This window comes from Dipteris shenzhenensis, chromosome 8, assembly GCF_047967505.1.
Source record: "Dipteris shenzhenensis isolate YYH24624 ecotype China chromosome 8, Dip_SZ_1.0, whole genome shotgun sequence".
Taxonomy (NCBI): domain Eukaryota; kingdom Viridiplantae; phylum Streptophyta; class Polypodiopsida; order Gleicheniales; family Dipteridaceae; genus Dipteris; species Dipteris shenzhenensis.
The window spans coordinates 53,330,134-53,349,217 of NC_141603.1; the positions used below are offsets into that span (position 1 = coordinate 53,330,134).

Genomic DNA, 19,084 nt, shown 5'->3' on the forward strand with positions numbered 1-19,084 from the left:
GTACCTCTACCAAGACATGATCAATAAAGGGGACAAGGATGGAAATGGGAAAATGGGTTTTTTGGAATTCAAAAAATTGATGTGTAGATGTTCGTGAGGATTCCTAGAAATTGCAGCTGATTGGCTTTTCGGACGAAGTTGAAACGAGTGTGGGACAAAACAGTCAAACGAACGAGACTATAGACTAACTTGGGATTGGATTGATAGGTTGGAGAAAGGATAGAGGAAGGTTCCGGAAACGGACTTCCATGTGACTTCATGCAAATTGTTGCTTACCCAAAAAGTCGATTGTGATTGATCACGCTCAATCGAAGTGCATGGAAGCTTTCGTGGTACTACCCAAAAGTTGCTCTTTAAGTCACCTTGTGTATCATAAAGTAGGGTGTTTCCACCTTGGGCCGTCCTACTTATTTCAAATTAAAAAAGGCTGCTTCGGTCTTCTCTATTAGTGCTCGCCTGCTGTTGACTGCTCGTGCATCAACAAAACTCAGGAGGTTCTTTGTTTCTTTCTATTTTCCAAAGCATGCATGTAAGGGGTTCTGTAAATGGAAGGTGTCACGTGGGCCCCTAGTCCCCTCTAGTGGGGCTCTTTTTACAACCCAACCAGGGGTTCTTTGCTCCCTTCTTGGTTCAAACCATAAAAGCACCCCCAAGGACTTGATTCCTGGGGGCCCTAGAATACTTCACATCCCAGGGCCCTGCACAGTTTATTTCTTGGGGTCTACCATCTAGCCCACATGCAAGCCCAAAAACTCATGACCGTGTGACAGTGTGCGTGGATTACCGCGTAGTTAACAAGGTGATAGTAAAAGCAGGTTCCCCATGCCACACATCGATTACATTTTGGAGCACCTATCATGGGGACGTGGTGGTGATGGTGAAGTGTCTAAACTAATTGTCACTGAATTTAGCCTAAGGTTGGTACCAGGCTAGGGGCCTTAGTTAATGCCCAAAGGTACCTATGAGTTCATGTGCAATAAGTGCAACTCCTAGTGCTATTAGAGTGGTTTCAATTTCTAAGGTCATTGGTTTGGTTCAAAGGGATCATTCTTTAAAAACTGACCCCCTAGAGATTCTACAAACTAGGGTCATTGGTTCCATTGCATTAGGGTCATGGTGTGCCATCTGACCCCCTAGGGGCATTAAAATCCCACACCTCATTTTGTACATGTGTGTGTGTGTGGCTTCTCTCCTTGCCTTGTGGCACCTAGCTATCACCCCTGGAAGTCCCTGGAAGGACCTGGAGCCCTTTCTTTCCCTTCCTTGCTGATTTGAGACTTCTCCCCTACCAGGGCAAATTCATTCTCAACATGGCAGATTTCTGTAGCTCTCCTCTTGCTGGCTAGAGTGAATTTTCGAGCTCTCTTCGTGACAATTCTCCTCCCCTTGGTGCTCTCTACTACTGGAATGCTTCCTGGACCTGGACACCTTCATTCTGGGCCACTTTTGAAGCTTTTCTCGACTTTCTTCACGGTAAAAGTCTTCCTTTCTGAATTCTGAAGTCATATTCTTGGATGCCTCTCTTCCTGCTCCTGCCTGGTGCAAGGCGCACTGGAAACAGAGTTGCTAGTGGGCTGAAAACTCCATTCTGGTGGATGCATTCATGGCGGATTTTCTACAACTTGCTGGACGCTCTCTTTTCTTATCTTTTCTGGTGCTAGAAGACACTCATAGGCAGCTCCCTCCTACCAGAGTTTGCTGTCCGCTATTCAACCTCTTCTGGAGCTATTTCAGGCTGAAATAGGCTCTTTCTATTGGTTGATCTCTTATCTTGTCTTTCTACTCTATGCTACTACCATTCCTACTGAGTTCCTACTAGATTAAATGCCCTGTCATTGGCTCGGAAGAGGATTGGGGCACTAGTTGTGATACTCTCTTCCTGGGGGTGTAGTAGCTAGCCTTGGGCTCAGTAATGGCATGGATATGTGTGAATGCATTGCTTGGCATGCTGTCATATTGGTCTACTTGTGTTATGCATGACTTCTGAAAGGAACCAACGGAATAGCACTAGGAGTTGGTCACTAGCACAACCACAGGTTGGCATTGTACTGGGTTGCACCTGTGGGTGAGCTCTTGAAGGGAGTCCCTTTGTATTTTAGCTAACAAGTAATTAAATAAATACCGCAAGGGGCGCCAAGTGTTAGGGCCAACAGGTGTCACTCTTTATGCCTCTGAGAAGGGGCATTCTAGCCTCCCTTGTCTTATGATTCCATGATGCTATGCAGTGAAGTTTTATGCTCTGAGTTTTGTTTGTGGACAAAGGCAATCTTTCAAGTTGGCTGTATTTTCAATTTTGTGAGATAGTAGAGACAGTTACACTACCCCTTGTCATCAAAAGCCGGTTACAGTGGTTCCGTTGCTGGGACCCTCATCAGAGCATCCAGAGGAGTCCCTTGGCAGTTTGGGTAGAGAAAGCAGTTATTGATTTTGGTGCAACCATCCATTGCTTTTGGATATGGAGCATATAAGGCTTGGTTATGATGTAGACTTAGAGTCTGAGCCAGAGTCACAGATAAGGGGAGCACACCCCGGAATAAGAGTACAAGATGCAGCTCATGAAGGGCAGAATGTTCAAGTTGATGTATTGGGGCAACTAGCTCCACAAGTGCAAAATCATGTGGGTATAGTTGCATTGGGTGTTGACCCAAGTGTACAGGCAAATGCTATGGCAGTAATGCAAACACACATGGCTTCTGTGTTGCAAGTTTTGACTCAGTTCACTCAGAGCTTTGCTGAGATTATGCATAATCGAGCTTTGATGCCAAGGGTAGAGGCACAACCCATTCAGGGTCCACAGATGCATGTGGGACAGCCACTACTAGAGCCACTGACACCAGTGGTACAGCCACTATTAGAGCCACCGACACCAGTGGTATAGCCACTTGTAGTGCCACAGAGGCAGGGACCAAATGGGAATGAGCATGGTAGCAATGCTCAAAATGTGCAGCAAGGGCAGCAAGCCCAACCACAATATGTGGTTCAACCTACACACTTTGGAGGAGGATCCATATTTCAAGCCATGACCTCACAACTAGCCCCAAATTACTTTCTTGTGTAGCAATTTGACTGGGCTTTTGCTGGAGGATACTTCAGAGAGTCCTCAAAAATCAGGAAGGCTGATGTCATGCAGTGGTGGTCTAACCTTCTCCTTCAGGGCCAAACATCTGCTACATGGGTTGAATTTAAAAAGACATTCTCAGCCGCATGGCTCACCACTACTTTTGAAGTGGATGTCATGAAGCAAATTTCATTACTCCTGAATTTGCAGCTCAATTGGGTCTTTGACCAGAGGAGATTGGTCCTCTTTGTGAGGCCAACATGGCTAATCCGGAGCTTAGTACCCCTGTCACTCCTATCATAGGGAAGCTATGCATTCACATTCAGGGATATGTGGACTGAGAGTATTTCTATGTGATGCCTTGACCTGAGTGTGATGTTTTGTTGGGGATGCCTTGGATGTACCGTGTGCATGCTACATAGATACTCATGATAAGAAGCTTACCTTGACTTATAGGGGTAAAACTCGAAAGGGGAATTAGTCCCAGTTGTATCCGCTTCGGCGATTTCTTCTGTAATGAAAAAAAATCTTTCAACATATTTAATTTTTGTCAAAGAAAAAGAATGAGTTGAGGATAACTCTAACTTTTCCAAGCTGGAAAAACAATAAACTGAGTTTTTATTTCAGTTTCAAGATTGTTTTCAAATGAACTCCCAGAGGAGTTGCCTCCTAAGAGGCCAGAAGATCATACCATTGATATCATTCCTGGCAGTTCTCCACCTAACCGACCACCATATAGGGTGAGTGCGGCACAGCAAGAGGAGATCATGTGTTAGGTGAATGAATTGTTACAGAAGGGGCTGATTTAGCCAAGCTCTTCTCCATATTGTTCTCCTGTCCTACTTGTGCAAAAGAAGGATTGTTACAGAATGTGTATTGACTACAGGGCTTTGAATAAGATCTCAATCAAGAATCGATTTCCTATTCCACGCATTGATGACATCTTGGATCGATTAGAGGGATCAACCATCTTCAATCGCATTGACTTGAAGAGTGGTTACCATCAAATACGAATCAGCACCGAAGATGTACATAAGACTACCTTCAGAACCATTTTTGGGCTTTATGAATTTCTTGTCATGCCATTTGGTTTGACTAATGCTCCTGCTACCTTCAATCATATGATGGATCGCATTTTCAGAGAGCATAGGAAGTTTGTGGGTACATTCTTTGATGACATTATTGTGCACTCAAAAGATGAAGAGGAGCATAGGCAACACTTGGCAGTTGTATTTGCAGAACTCAAGAAACACAACTTGCTGGTCAACACAAAGAAGAGTGAGTTCTTCATGCTAGAGATACATTTCCTGGGACACATCATCTCACGAGATGGAGTGAGGATGGACACTGCCAAGATAGAGGCAATCAAGAATTGGCCTCCATTGAAGAACCTACATGAAGTCCGTAGTTTTCTTGGCTTGTGTTCATACTACAAGCGCTTCATTCGCTATTTTATTGAGATAGCTTCACCCTTACATGCTTTGCAAAAGAAGACAGTGCCTTTCCGTTGGGGGAAGAAAGAAATTGCAGCATTTAATGAGCTGAAAGAAAAGCTATGCTCTGATCTTGTCATCATTTTGCCAAACTTGCAAAAGCCTTTTGTTCTTCAATGTGATGCAAGTGGCATATATCTCTCTGTGCCTAAAAATCTACTGAATTTTCAGTAGACAGATTTGTGGGTTTATTTGCCAATTTGAGGTACACTCAATCATTTGGATTTTTGTGATTTATTTAGCTATGGTTACATCTTTCACTCTATTTCTATAGTTACAACTGGAAGGGCTGCCTCAATCTGCAAGATCCTCCCTGCACTCCCTCTGAGATGTCCTGTCAACTGAGATTTGGTCTCTTTTGGAAGCCTGCGGAAAGCTTTCCAAGACCCCAAAGATGATGTGGGTCCCCTCTCCCACCTGGACCACTGCATGTAGGGTGAGGCACCAAGTGGTCTGCCATGATCATCCAATATACTGTCATTCCACATGATCGGTTGCCTTGCCTGACCCATAACTTATGCATTGCTCAATAAAATTCAACAAAATTTATCTTAAATTATAATACACATTCCAAGAGATGGTAGCTGTAATTCATGCTCTTATTGTGTGGAAGCACTATCTTTTAGGTGCTGATTTTTATGTGCAAACTGATCATCAATCACTACGATACTTTCTCACTCAAAGAAAGTTGTCAAAGAAGCACATGAGATGGGCAAACTTCCTCTCCATTTTTCATTTTCAAATTGTACATGTGGCTGGAAAGAAATATGTAGTGGCTGATGCACTTTCCAGAAGGCCACGTATGGAAGCTATGTCCAAGAAACCACAGGTATCTGCAGTTACCATTGCTTATCACAATGAGCTTGATGCCATGAAGGAGCAGTATGCTACAGATGATGCTTTTGCACGTATTTATGATCAGCTTATGGAGGGCAATCGGCATGATCATTAGACACTTAAAGAGCGATTTATGATGATGCATGGAAAGCTGTGTGTAATGTAGCCATTGAGGCATAAGGTGCTCACTGAAAGTCATGCCCCACCGTATGCAGGGCATAGGGGTAATGAGGCTACAATCAAAGCAATAGAGCACTACTTTTATTGGCCTTCTTTACAAAAGGATGTTGAGGCTAATGTCAAGACATGCATCACTTGTCAAAAGGAGAAGTATGACAGGCAAAAATAGCCCGGTTTACTTCAGCCTTTACTTATACCAGATAGACCATGGCAGAGTATCGCTATGGATTTTGATTTTGATCTCCCTCGCACTCCTTCTGGTCATGATGGCATATGAACCATAATTTGCAGATTCAGCAAGATGGCTCATTTCATTCCAGTAAGGAAGAAGATTACTTCCGAGAAGATGGCAAAGGAGTTCTTCAAATCTGTTTTCAAGTATCATGGGATGCCTGAGTCTTGTGTGAGCGATAGAGATCCACGGATGACCAGCATGTTCTGGAGAGGTTTGTTTGATGACATGGGTACCTCACTGCTGTTTTCATCTTCTTATCATCCACAGTCTGATGGTCAATCAGAAGAGGCAAATTCTACAGCTTTGGATTTGTTGCGTTGTTATGTGTCTGAGCACAAAGCAAAGTGGGAACAGTATTTGCCACTGATTGAGTATGCATACAACAATACAGTGCACTCTTCCACGGGTAAGGCACCATTTGAAATAGTGGAAGGAGCGAGAAAGGTTCCTCCTATCTTGGATACAAAGGAGAAGATTTTTGTGGCAAATGAGTATGTGAAGGACTTGCGGGCAGCCTATGAAAAGGTTAAGAATGCCCTCCAACACAGCCAGGACAAGCAGAAAAGAGCTGCAGATAAGCATCGCAAGAGCCTGGTCTTCACAGAAGGTGATTGGGTGGTGTCACTGCGTTTTCTTAAGGCACGCCTCAAGAGCAAGAAAGGGAAGGTAAAGTTGTACACCAAGCTGAATATGAGGTATTACGGCCCCTTTCAAGTTCTTGAGAAGACCAATGAGGTAGCTTACAGGTTGAAGTTACTTGAGCAGTGGACCATCCACAATGCTTTCCATGTTAGCTTGTTGAGCCTTTTCATGGAGGCCGACCTGTAGAGGCTAGCAATACCTCTGATCCACTCGTCCGGGAAACCGAACTGAGAGAGTGTACCTTCCCAGTTGAAGAGCAACCTGAAGTTGATGAGCAAGATGAGGTCTTGATTCCTGAGCAGATTGTGGCACATAAGGATCGAAAGGTTAATGATAGAGTTGCCAGATGCTATCGAGTGAAGTGCAAGAACTATCCTGCGAATGATGCGATTTGGATGGAAGAGAGTGAATTGGCAAATTCACCTCACATTTTACAGCTCTACCTTAAGGCATTTGGTCTCGAGCCTATTGCAGTAGCGACTCGTGCCGATTCAGCAAAGCACATCTGGGGCATAACCGGATGCTCAAGGGGGGGGTAGCACCTCCATACCCACAATGCAAACAGGCTCACAGGATATCTAGAGGTTGGTTGATGACACTACGGTTTCACCCGAGGCACTGATGCTGATAGTGTTTCTGCCGTGAGACTTCTATGATGAGTGATCATGACACTCCAACTAGTTGATACACTGCCATACGGATGGATCTGCAGTCCTGCTGCATGTACATTTTATTTTTGGTATTTCATGCCATCTACTACTATTGATTATGGGCTGTTTATGCCTATTGTGACACCCTTTTCTATTTGCTATAATTTTGGGACAGCAAACAAGATAGTTTGCTGTTTCAAGAGGGGGGCATATCATGTGGTGATGGTGAAGTGTCTAAACTAACTGTCACTGAATTTAGTCTAGGGTACCAGACTAGGGGCCTTAGTTAATGCCCAAAAGGTACCTATGATTTCATGTGCAATAAGTGCAACTCATGGTGCCATTAGAGTGGTTTCAATTTCTAAGGTCATTGGTTTGGTTCAATGGGGTCATTCTTTAAAAACTGACCCCTTAGAGATCCTACAAACTAGGGTCATTGGTTCCATTGCATTAGGGTCATGGTGTGCCATCTAACCCCCTAGGGGCATTAAAATCCCACGCCTCATTTTGTACATGTGTCTGCATGTGGCTTCTCTGCTTGCCTTGTGGCACCTAGCTGTCACCCCTGGAAGTACCTGGAAGGCCTTGGAGCCCTTCCTTTCCCTTGCTGATTTGAGACTTCTCCCCTACCAGGGCAGCTTCATTCTCGACATGGCAGATTTCTACACCTCTCCTCTTGCTAGCTGAAGTGGATTTTCGAGCTTTCTTCGTGACAGTTCTTCTTCCCTTGGTGCTCTTTGCTGTTGGCATCCTTCCTGGACCTGGACGCCTTCATTCTAGGCCATTTTTGATGCTTTTCTCGACTTTCTTTAAGACAAAAGTCTTCCTTTATGAATTCTGAAGTCATATTCTTCGACGCCTCTCTTCCTGCTCCTGCCTGGTGCAAGGCGCACTAGAAACAGAGTTGCTGGTGGACTGAAAACTCCATTCTGGTGGACGCATTCATGGCGGATTTGCTATAGCTTGCTGGACGCTCTCTTTTCTAATCTTTCCTGGTGCTGGAAGACACTCATAGGCAACTCCCTTCTACCAAAGTTTGCTGTCCGCTATTCAACCTACTTCTGGAGCCGTTTCGAGCTGAAACAGGCTCTTTCTATTGGCTGAATTCTCATCTTCTCTTTCTACTCGCCATTCCTACTGAGTTCCTCCTAGGTTGGATGCCCTGCCGTTGACCCGGAAGAGGATTGGGGCAGTGGTTGTGATACTTTCTTCCTAGGGGTACAGTGGCTAGCCTTGGGCTCAATAATGGCGTGGATAAGTGAATGCATTGCTTGGCATGCTGTCAAATTGGTCTACTTGTGTTACGCATGACTTCTAAAAGGAACCAAAGGAATAGCAATGGAAGTTGGTCACTAGCACAGCCACGGGTTGGCATTGTACTAGGTTGCACCTGCGGTCAAGCACAAACACGTACTAATTTCAACCAACATTCCGTTCTCTCGAGGCGCAGTATGAGGCCAGCTACTAACATTGAGGTAATATATCAGCATCCTATGCATTGATGCTACTTATTCGCGATGCTACTGGATGCTACTACTCTTAATGCTTAAAAACTCCATGCCCAACGAAGGGCCTGTTCCCTCGGATTATCACTCTTTGGGGAAGGAAGAACGTCGCCTCCACGCCCACACTGTGTGATTACTATAATATACTATATATTATATCAGACGAACATATTTCATTATTTGGTGTCTGTCACCTTCTTATTTTGTCATAATCTAAGTTCATTTCCTTTCGTTGGTTGAGGTGCTTATGCAAAGCGGACATTGTCATTCACCGATTCGACGCGCCCTCCCTCCTAAGTTCCAATCATCTCGGCATTGCAAGACCAAGTACTTTCCTTCTCTAACTTTGTCACAAAATTGTTATTGAATTCTGGAAGACACACACACTAGGTACGCAATTTTTCTTTCGCCCAGAATGTATATCGATTCATATGCACATTCCAATAAGTTGGCAATGAGTGCACTAGAATGGTTTATTCCCCATTTGCCTACCGCAGATCTACTTTGATTTTTAGTTGAAACTCAAGGTTACTCTCATCGGGGCAACGTCAACCTTGTCTTCATCCATGGCTCTATCAATTGAGGGTGATCAAAGATGCTAGTATGAATGCACATGCAAATGGTTTGAGTGTCTGGGTCTCCACATGAACAAACTACCCCCCTTTCAATATAATATCAATGCGCTTTCACTAACAAGATCGATCATGTGATACGAGAGGATCTTCTACAACTACGCGCTTTCAAGACTTGGCTGGCACCTCGTGACACAAATCCACCTCCCTCACTCCCTGAGGGTATCGTTCAGAGTCTCATCACATCGACTATTTGTACTTTTATGTGACCAGCGGAAGATCCTGTCGAATGTGAATTACATCTCTAGATGCCCTGTGCACAGACCATTGTCTCTTCAAAGATGGATTTGGCCCCCTCTCCAGTTTTCTCTTATCCAAATGAGACGCTTGGTAGCTTTCATCCATGAGATTACCCGACACATAGACCATCTACTCGATACAGAGACAAGAACAAGTGGTACAACCAACTCTACTCAGCTCATCATGATAGATTTTTTCCAGCCAGACAACATGGACCCACAGCTCCTAGGGAGATGTCGGAGCCAACAAGTATGAGCCAAGAACTCCTCCACCAGCATGCTAATGCATAGATCAGACTTGGGGATCTTCCCTCTATGTTCATTAGATCGGAGACACAACCAACAGGGGTGACAGTGGCACCCACCACAACAGACTAGGCAAGACGAATTCATTTAGAGGACAGAAGATACAGAAGATGCAACCGGTTTCCATGCTTGTCTGCAGCATTCACATATTCAAATACTTTCATAGTAATGGACAGCTGTGATTTGTTATCAGACCTTAAAAGGGAAGCCCATAATTGCCTTTCGCAAGTTGGTAGCTTTGTCTCCAAAACTCTGAAAGGAATGGAAAAGACTAATCACAGGCTTTATGCCACCATGGGTATCAGGCTCTCCTTTTAGTCTGACCCTGCTATCACCTCCTAGCAGAGCCGCACTATTATAACACACCCTTCTCACCTCAGGTTCAGACAGATATCTTCACTTGGTTTCATGTATTACTTGTCCTTGTGTTCTACGTTTTTGGTTTTGGTTTTGGGTGATGAGTTCAATCTCATAGACATTTTTTGGTCTCCCAAAGACTCTTAATAAATTTTCTTTTTCTTTCTTTCTTTCAGCTTCTTATACACCCAACTTCCATCCAATGATGGACCAAAACTATGTACAACATGAAATTGTCAGAATGCACATTGCAATTTACTTGATATTTTCCCAAAAGTGTGCCAAATTCTCAAGCAAAAACAATAGTGCCATATCATGGCACATAAGAAAGGAATGTAAGACCCTTGTTACATTCAGTGGTAGCAACCGTGTCGATGCAGGCATTTGCATTTCATACACCCCTCTGGAGCAACAGCTCTCATATCTAATGTACAGGCTACCGTACCACAAAAAATTAGATTTGGCCCTGCTGGATGAATTCAATGCAGCAGCACAACTCAGGCTGCAAGTATGGTAATCACCATCAGAAGCACCACTCCAAATATTATTATTAGCAAGCAAGCCTGGACCATGACAAACATTTACATTGTATTAAAACCAGAGAGTAAATCAAGCTTCTTCACAAGAAAAGCAAATACTTGGCTAATAACATCACACTTCAATACAGTATAACAAAGAAGTAAATACCATTTCATTGACCTTTTTCTGTGTTCTGTATTCGACTAAAGGAAAATACTAATAAGCCTTATATCGCTGTTATTTCAAAAGCTTAACTTTAAAATCTCCCCCCTTCATGACACAGCTCTGAGCAAAAAACATGTAAAGATGTTAAAACGAAAGCAAATACCAGGGATGAACTGGATTTTTGGCACTTGGCAGCCTTTGAAAGCTCTTTATTAGCTTGGACTGTTGCCACATGTGAACTCTCAATGTTGGAGTCAATGCCATCTATACACAATCAGAACATGAGATATTATACAGAATTGCATGTCTCAAAGTCACATCTTTCAGAAAAATATCACTTGCAGACAAGATTTTGACTAGTAGTGCACATTTAGCTAATAAGAGTCAACACTGATTACTACCCATTTGATGGGAAACAGAAGATAGACTCAATATCAATTTAATCCAGTAGCTTACCAATCCAAATGCCTTGTCTATTAACTATAGCAGCAAGGACCTTAACGACCTCATTGACTTCTCCAATCTGTTGCTGTATTTCTCGAATTCCTTGATCACGTTCCTCTATTACAGCATGATTAAAGACAACTTCATTTTCCAACAGCAGCACTTCCTGTCTGAAATAAAATTTATTTTCACAAAAAACAGGGTTTGAGTGTCAAAACCAGACCAAAGGACAATGTAATTGCTATGTTCAGTGACTAAGTCAATAAACGTGTGCATGGACTTCCAAACCTCCTTTGCTCCACCAACAAAGTCCGCTGCTCTTCATTAGCGATGTCCTCAGCTGTCAACTTTAACTCACTAGCAGTGTAACTGGCCCAGCAAACTAGACTTCCATTAGAAGTATTCAAAAAACTTGCAATAACACCAAATTAACATTGCAAATTTTGTAATTTGGGAGTTGCTAGCCATAGAAGGACTTACGCAGAAGGCAAAACAGCTCGGGGGACAAAAGGTGCATAGGCTGTTTCTCGCTCAGCAGCAGTCCGTTGTGCTTTCTGAAACTCTGTCAGTACAGCTTGAAAGTCCTTGGCAAGTTTTGCCTCTGCTATTTTCTTATTAGCCTGCTCGCCTGGAAATTTAAATTTAAGTACTAACTCGCTCTCTCTTCTCAACTACTAACAAGAGACAGACTGAAAGCAGAAATCCATGTGGAAACTGTGATGGTGAGTGTGAGACATTGAGAGGGGAATGGAAGGGGCCTCCGAAGAGGAATAAACGACTGAATAAATGTGCCCAAAGGGCTAAGTACAGCTATATGAAGGAATGAAACCCTCACTACAAAACTGTAATGGAGAAGAACTGTAGAGAGGAGGTGAATCCTCACTGTAGTGATCCCTGTATGTCAAAGCTACCCTGCTGGTCTGCTGCCGGGTGCTCTTGCTGCTGAACTGAGCACTAGAAGGCTCCCTGTAGGTCAAAGCTACCCTGCTGGTCTGCTGCTGGGTGCTCTTGCTGCTGAACTGAGCACTAGAAAGCTCAGAGGTGGATGAAGAATGATGGCCAAAGGCTGCCCTTTAATAGGGCCCTTTGAACCCTGAAACTGGAGGGGCTGCTGCACCCGACTGGAACACACTGCTGCACCGACCTGTAACTGCCCATCTGACTGCCACGTGGCTTCTGATGCATCGCTGACCTGTTGCGGCCTGCATGGACCTGTCAGGCTGTACGGCTGTCGCGGTGCTGTGTACAGCTGTCCTCTGCTGTAAGGACTGTACGGCAGCCAGCATGGCTGCCTATGTGGCTGCTACGCTGGCACAGCATGGCCATAGGCTGCCAGATGCCCGTGACATCCCCTTTTGCTGAAACCGGAAAAGGGCTCCTTGTATGCTGCAAGGAGGTGGGGATAATCTGTGAAACAATCCTCTTTAGCCCATGGTGCCTCATGGGAACCCCGATGCTTGAACTTAACTGCATACAAGCGTTGTTGATTGGCTGTGCCTTGAAGCGATGAAGCAAAATCTGCTCAGGCTCAATCACTTCTGCCTCATCAACAATCTCGGGTTGCTCCACAGCTGGAACCTAGAGGGCTTGAGCCACGACACAATGCATGGTCCATGTTGTAGGAAGCTGCAACTTCATGGGCACATCATTAACAACTTAACATCGGAAAGGGGCCATAGCTTCGGTGTGATAGCTTCAGGTACTTGCTGTTAGAACTATTTGTATTTCCTAAGGCAGTGGCCAATGTTATGTAACAAGGGCTAGGGCACTTTTTCCCTTTATTACGGTTTTTTAACCCTAACCTCAGTTAGAGGTTGAGTTTGTGGGTGAGTTATTCACCACATATCTTTTGACCCTAGTTAGGGTCCATCCTACGGTTTCGTCTCTATGACTACCCTAGCTTTGTAGTTCTTTTGTTGTTGCCGCAATTTCATTCCAGCTTGCTTCAGCTCCATTCTCTCACGTTCTCTCGCTTCCATTTCTAACATTTGGTATCAGAGCAGGTTCCCCCTTGCTCCCAAACCACTCCCCATGCCTCCCATGCCCTCTAGCTTCAATTCTGTCACGAAAAACTTCACTTTTGTGGCGAAAAACTTGGCCAAAACAGCTCGTTTTTGCTGGCAGCCGCCTCCTACAGGGTTCTCTTGCTTGGGCGCCACTCTTGGTGAAGTTCTACTGCTCCAAAAAACCACTATAAATAACAAGCTGATGAGAACCGAGAACTCTTCGACACATGAAAAAAGGCTTATCTTGCAAGAGAAGATGTTATATAAATAATAAGAAATTATACAAATTGAATTTTGAAGAATTGTTACAGCCAAGGTCCAGCCTCTCCCTAGAGCTAAGTCTGCAGCACCTGTTGCACTCTCTCACCTCCTGTAGATAGGCCCAGAGAGTAGGCTTCCTGCTGCTCCTTTCTGCCCTGGAACTGCTGGCTGCTGGATGATGAAATGAGGCATGTGGCCTCTGCTTTTATAGGCCCCAAGGGCCCCTTGAAGTAACCGACCAGCCAGCCCTAAATGGGCCGACTGGCTGGTCTGTTTGGGCCGACCAGTCTGCCCCAAAACCAGCCCTTTAGGGGCTTCAAAACTAGGGCCCTTTGGCCCACACTTCTAGGGCTTTTGGCCCTCCAATCTAGGCAAGGGCCCAGCCTATTTAAGGCATGCCTCTGCCCACTGGCAGCCCCATTTGCTGCTCCACCAGGCCCCAGCCATGTCAGCGCCTGTTCACCCTGCTGCTGCTGGTTCTGCCCTCTGCCAGGCTCTTCTCCAGCCACGTGTGCAGCACTGTACTGAACCGTACTGCTGCTGACATCATCGCGCCCTGCCAGGTCAGATCTAGGGTTTGCTGTCCCCGCCTTCTGCTCCTTCCACAGGTTCCGTCCTTTGCAGCCTTCTTCTCTTGTGAGGTGCTGCCCATGTGGCAGCCCCCTCTCTCTCTCTTCTCTGGGCATCTTCTGCCCTAGGTCTCCCTCCCCCACGCTCTCCTCATTTGGGGGCTTACAGATGGGGAGGTGACCTTTCCAACAAGGGGTGCTCATCAATCTTCGTGTTTCCTCAATACCTCAGGGAGACATGCTCAATTCAGGAAGCATCAACCTCTCAGTCCTTTCGAGAGGCATACCAGTCATTCATTGTAGACGAGGTGTTCTCAGCAGTTCCGAACATCTCACAGTTCTCTCAGGCAGCATCCCAGCCAGTTGATTCGTTAGAGGGACGCCCAGCAGCTCCTCCGTTCCTTCGGAGAGCATCCAATATAGTCTACTCCTTGGAGGGGTGCTCTGCAGTGCCAATCGCCTCTCAACTCCTTCGGGAGACATCCGCAGCTCCACCGCTCTTGGAGTTTCTCAGAGAGACAGGTACAATTTCATCAGCTCCCGGCATCACTCAGGTTTTTCGAGAGACATTTATATACACAGTTCTAGATTCTAGGAGGATGGTGAAGTTTTTGCCCTGAGCAGTTATCATGCCAATAGAGGAGGCAAGTGTATTCCAGCCAATGTAAAGGTGTTTTGGTGCACCGAAACGCGGCGAAACGCACGGAATGTGGGTGCGTTGGGAGAGACGCCCTGGTACAAAACAGCCGCAACACGATTTTCAACGTTTTGTTATGCATCGTCTTTGCCGCCGATTTGCTGCTCCTGCTCCATGCTGTGCTTGCAAATCACTCCCTACACTCTCTATATACTTGTGTAAGACTAGAATATATCCAATCATACAAATTCAGATTTTGTTCTATAATCCTAAAATCTTTTAATGAAAAGAAAAGAGTAAACAAAAAAGAAGAAAGAATAGCTAACAAAAATAAAATCCAAAAGATAGACATACTTAGCAAGCAAAGCAAAGCTTATGTTGTCATCAATGCCCAAGCATAAGCAGCTATACTGGGTTTCTGAAGACCCATACTCTACCCTCCCTTGCTAAACCCTCTACTTGCCCTTCCTATTCCCTCTAGCCTAGCTAGTATAGTCACTCGGACTCTCTTCCCCCTCTTTCTCTCTATCCTCTCCAATCCTTGCTCTAGCCTCTAGCCTTGTCAATCCCTTGCACTTGCCTTCCCTCTCCAACACTTCTAAGCCCTTCTTCATCCCGATTCCCATTATCCATACCATGGCCTCAAGACATGGTGCCAGTGTGCTTCCAAGCGGGATGTATGGCACGATACCATTTTCATAGAGAGATATGGGTCATCTGGCACAAGAGGTCAGTATGCAAGTTATGTGGTCAGACGATGATGGGATCGGCCCCTTGAGTTTGAGTGCATTTTTTATGGGAGGAAGGCCAAGGTAGAGATCCTTGCCAAGCCATTCCAGAGGGAATCTTCTTTGCATGTGGAGGTACTCCATCCAACTTTCAGAGTGCCATACCACTCTTCACGGCAGTACCGGTTCTCAAGCGTTTTTATTGAGCCACTATGTTATCATAGCAGAGCATTTGTTTTTCAGCTTTTTGGAACCGTACCAACCACTGCAGTACCAAGGATATACTGTTATTCCCCATTTCTTTGGAAGGACAGTCAAGTTTCGAGCCACAGTTGGTTCTCATCATGATCATTTAGCAGAGTCGTTCATGCCCTTAGCAACCCTCAACAGCTACCATCATGCAAAATTTAAGCAAGAGGGAATGTCACATGCACGAGGCGCATTGTGACACACAGTTAGAGCCAAGATATGTTATTGTATGCCGTGACCCCTTTGTGAGCCCTAGTCCAAGGACGAGTCAGGCACGAGCTACGTGGGTCCAGTCCCAACCTCCACAGTCACAGGCCATGACAGAGCAGTTTGGGTCGCCAAGGCAAAGTGTTGCGAGGTATCCACCTAGCAACAAGTGGCAGTGACAAATGGCTACGTAATCACCATCTTGCAGCATCCCAATACAACTTGTTCACAAGGTTTTTGGGGCATTCCAAGAGTCCATTGGCAGCACGAGCATCCACAACCCGTGGCATGCTATCTACAAGCTCTAGCGCCATCAAATACCGCCAAGCAGCCTCAAGGCAGATTGGTCGGCTGGTCAACGCCGACCATTGACCAGTCCGTCAAAAGTCACTGTCGGCCAAAAATGCAGAGTTGACTTTTTGATCAAAAAGTCAACTCTGGATTTTTTGACCTGCTTTGTCTTCTAGAGATTGGAGACGAGTTGAAATAAACCTTGGAAGCATGGTGCTTGTGCACGGACTATGTCTGAGGTGTGCTTTAAAATGCCTGTATACGGCAGCCTGCTTGCCTCTCATTTCAGCACTCAGCTCCCAGCATTGAGTTAGCTCCATCTCCCGCATGTAGCAGTTAGGGGAGTTTACTCAGCACAATTTTGTATGCCGATTTGGCAATGATGTACAATATTAGCCAGGACATTTACGCCATCAATATAAATAAAGCAGTGTACTATAGTTAGGTAAATCTTTTGTGTCTCTCATGCTTGAGTTCGCCTTTTTCATCTATTTTCCGCACAACAAGTCTCCGCATGTTACACATTGGAGCATCTTGTTATGGAACTTGTGGGGAAGGGCATGTGTGTCATGTGCACGGACTGTATCTGACGTGCGCTTTAGGTGCACAGGACTATAGCTCAGGTAGCCTAAGGGGCTAGACAGGCGATTCTCAGGTTGAGTTGCAAGGGCAACGGGACAGGGTTCCGGCTATTTTTAGCAGCACTGGGCTCGAGTCTATATAAGGGACCCAAGGGGTCCATTCTCAGTCATGCAAGTTAGAGCAAGCTTGGCTCTTCCATGATCCTGGACCATGTTGCGGACGCGCACCTGCTTTCTAGCGTAGCCCAAGGCCCAACAATAGATCCAAGGCCCATGTTGGCGCCACCTGATGGTATGGGACGCCAGGTTGGTTGGGATCTAGTTGGGAGATGTGCCAGTGTGCAAGCAGCTCAACCTGTGGCTCGAAGGGGGCATCCAAGGCATGGTTGGATGGTCAGCATGCCCATTGCTTGCAGATTCCCATTGTGGTTCTATGCTTGTTTTCTGGTGCTTGTTTGCACGTCCAGGTTCTTAGAAGTGTTGGGGTCGTGTCAATTGGTATCAGAGCCAACTCATGAGGTACAAATCTCTATAGAGTGAAGGTGTGGACGTGATTTCCTCCGAGTAAGCCTCAAATTCGAAATTTCATGTGGTACCCTACAAGAGCTAGTGATCTTGTCAATTGGTAATACAGTTTCGTCTGGATTGGGATAGAGTGAATTCATGAAGAGAGCCTTGTAAGATTCGGTGGAAGCAGGGAGAGTTCAGAAAAATTCGCACGAGATGCAGTGAGAGAGAGTTTCGCTGCTAGGGAATTGTCCTTGAGGTGGACTTCCACGCGAGGAAATCAGTTTGAATAGGGCTGCATGATCAGGAGCAGCAAATTTTGGCTGAGGGTTGTAGGGGTGGGAGAGGTGCACTGAGGGTTGATCAAACCTGGGACGAAGCTAGACGCCTTACGTTCTTGGAGGCCAAGAAAAAGCACTTTGCTTTTTCATACTTGGCCAACGTAGAAAGCTTACTTTCCTTGGATGCCAAGAAAGCAAAAAAGCAACCCAATTTTGGGTGTTTGGCTAAGTTAAGGTACTTGCATTTTTGGAGGCTTACCTCTTTAAAAAAGGCACTGATCTCACAGTTTCTAACACTTCAGCTCGCCCCCCCTCCAGCTTTTGATTTCACCTAGCTAGCTGCAGCGCCATACCTCACACCAGTCACCTCTCTCGCCTTCCTTTGATTTCCCTCTTTCCTCTTTCCTGTTGCAGCCCTAATTCACTGTTTGGTTGCCACCTCAATCCCACATCTTCTTGTCTCTTCTCTAGACCCCTCTCTCCCTCGAATTTAGTCTCTGCTTTCCTTTCCTCTGCCACAATATCTTCATGACTGGTACAACTGATCCTAAGCTTCCGAGGGGGAGCAAGACATGGCTTTTCAAGGAGGGGATGACCAGGGTCTCTATGACGATCTGGTTACGAAGAATGTTTTCAGTGCGTTCACCACCACTCTCGATGCAAGGCTTGATCTGGATAATTTGAATCACACGGAGTTGGCACAGCAACTTCAAGGGATTCAGACTTCTCTTATGCTTTTGACCAGGATTGTTCAAGCGCTTACTCATGTGGATGCTTTAGCTTTAGTGTTGGGTCCGAATATTACACTAGATCCTTATTCCGGAGATCAGAAATCCAGAACGAAGTAAGTGGTGGACACTTGGTTGCACAAGTGGCAAGTACACTTCCACTTTCACTCTTATCCTAATATAAAGAAGATTTAGGGTATTTATTTGGAAAATCATTACTCTGGTGGAGGGAGTTGTGGCTGAAACCCTCCACTTCGATCGAACTTGAAGAAGTATTTAGAAAAGAGTTCCTGAAGAAAGAGGAAAATTATGATATTTTAGAGAAATTCAAAGCCCTAGATATGTCTAAGCAGAATCTCGCCTGCAAAGTTTATCACAGAAGTTCCGGGATTTGCAGATTAGAGCCACGAAGATGGATCCAGTTACCTTATTGGGCTTCTTTGTGGATGGATTACCAGACTCCTACAAATTACAGGTCAAGAACAACAAGTATTATCCATGGGATTCACAGACTTCCGTTCTTCCCCTGGACCCGGGTTACTACGGGGCATCAAGAAAACAAATGATTTCAAATCGAACAATGACTACTTACATAGGGAAGTGACAGCCTGCAAATGGCCGCCTGCGAGAGGCCATGAATTACGCGTGTATCTATGATGACACTATGGCTGTGGCAAAGGGGGCATCTACCTCGAACACCAATGGGAAGAACAAGCGGAAGTTCTTTCCATCTCCAACTGGCACCGCGGAGGAAAAGTCTTTAGACAATACCTCTAA

At 45.3% G+C, this 19,084-nt stretch overlaps 1 protein-coding gene across 1 annotated transcript in view; it reads right to left on the bottom strand.

Annotated features, from left to right (window-relative positions):
• Positions 1 to 10,375: 10,375 nt before the first annotated feature.
• The window catches only part of LOC147899674 (syntaxin-22-like), a 39,682-nt gene continuing 30,973 nt past the window's right edge, over positions 10,376 to 19,084 (bottom strand). The window contains exons 3-7 of the mRNA XM_087377972.1: positions 11,743 to 11,882; positions 11,551 to 11,631; positions 11,275 to 11,432; positions 10,982 to 11,082; positions 10,376 to 10,697 (exon numbers count right to left, since the gene is read on the bottom strand). Of these exons, the coding sequence (XP_087234098.1) occupies positions 10,632 to 10,697; positions 10,982 to 11,082; positions 11,275 to 11,432; positions 11,551 to 11,631; positions 11,743 to 11,882 (546 nt within the window). The 3' untranslated portion in view covers positions 10,376 to 10,631. The remainder of the gene's footprint in view (positions 10,698 to 10,981; positions 11,083 to 11,274; positions 11,433 to 11,550; positions 11,632 to 11,742; positions 11,883 to 19,084) is intronic.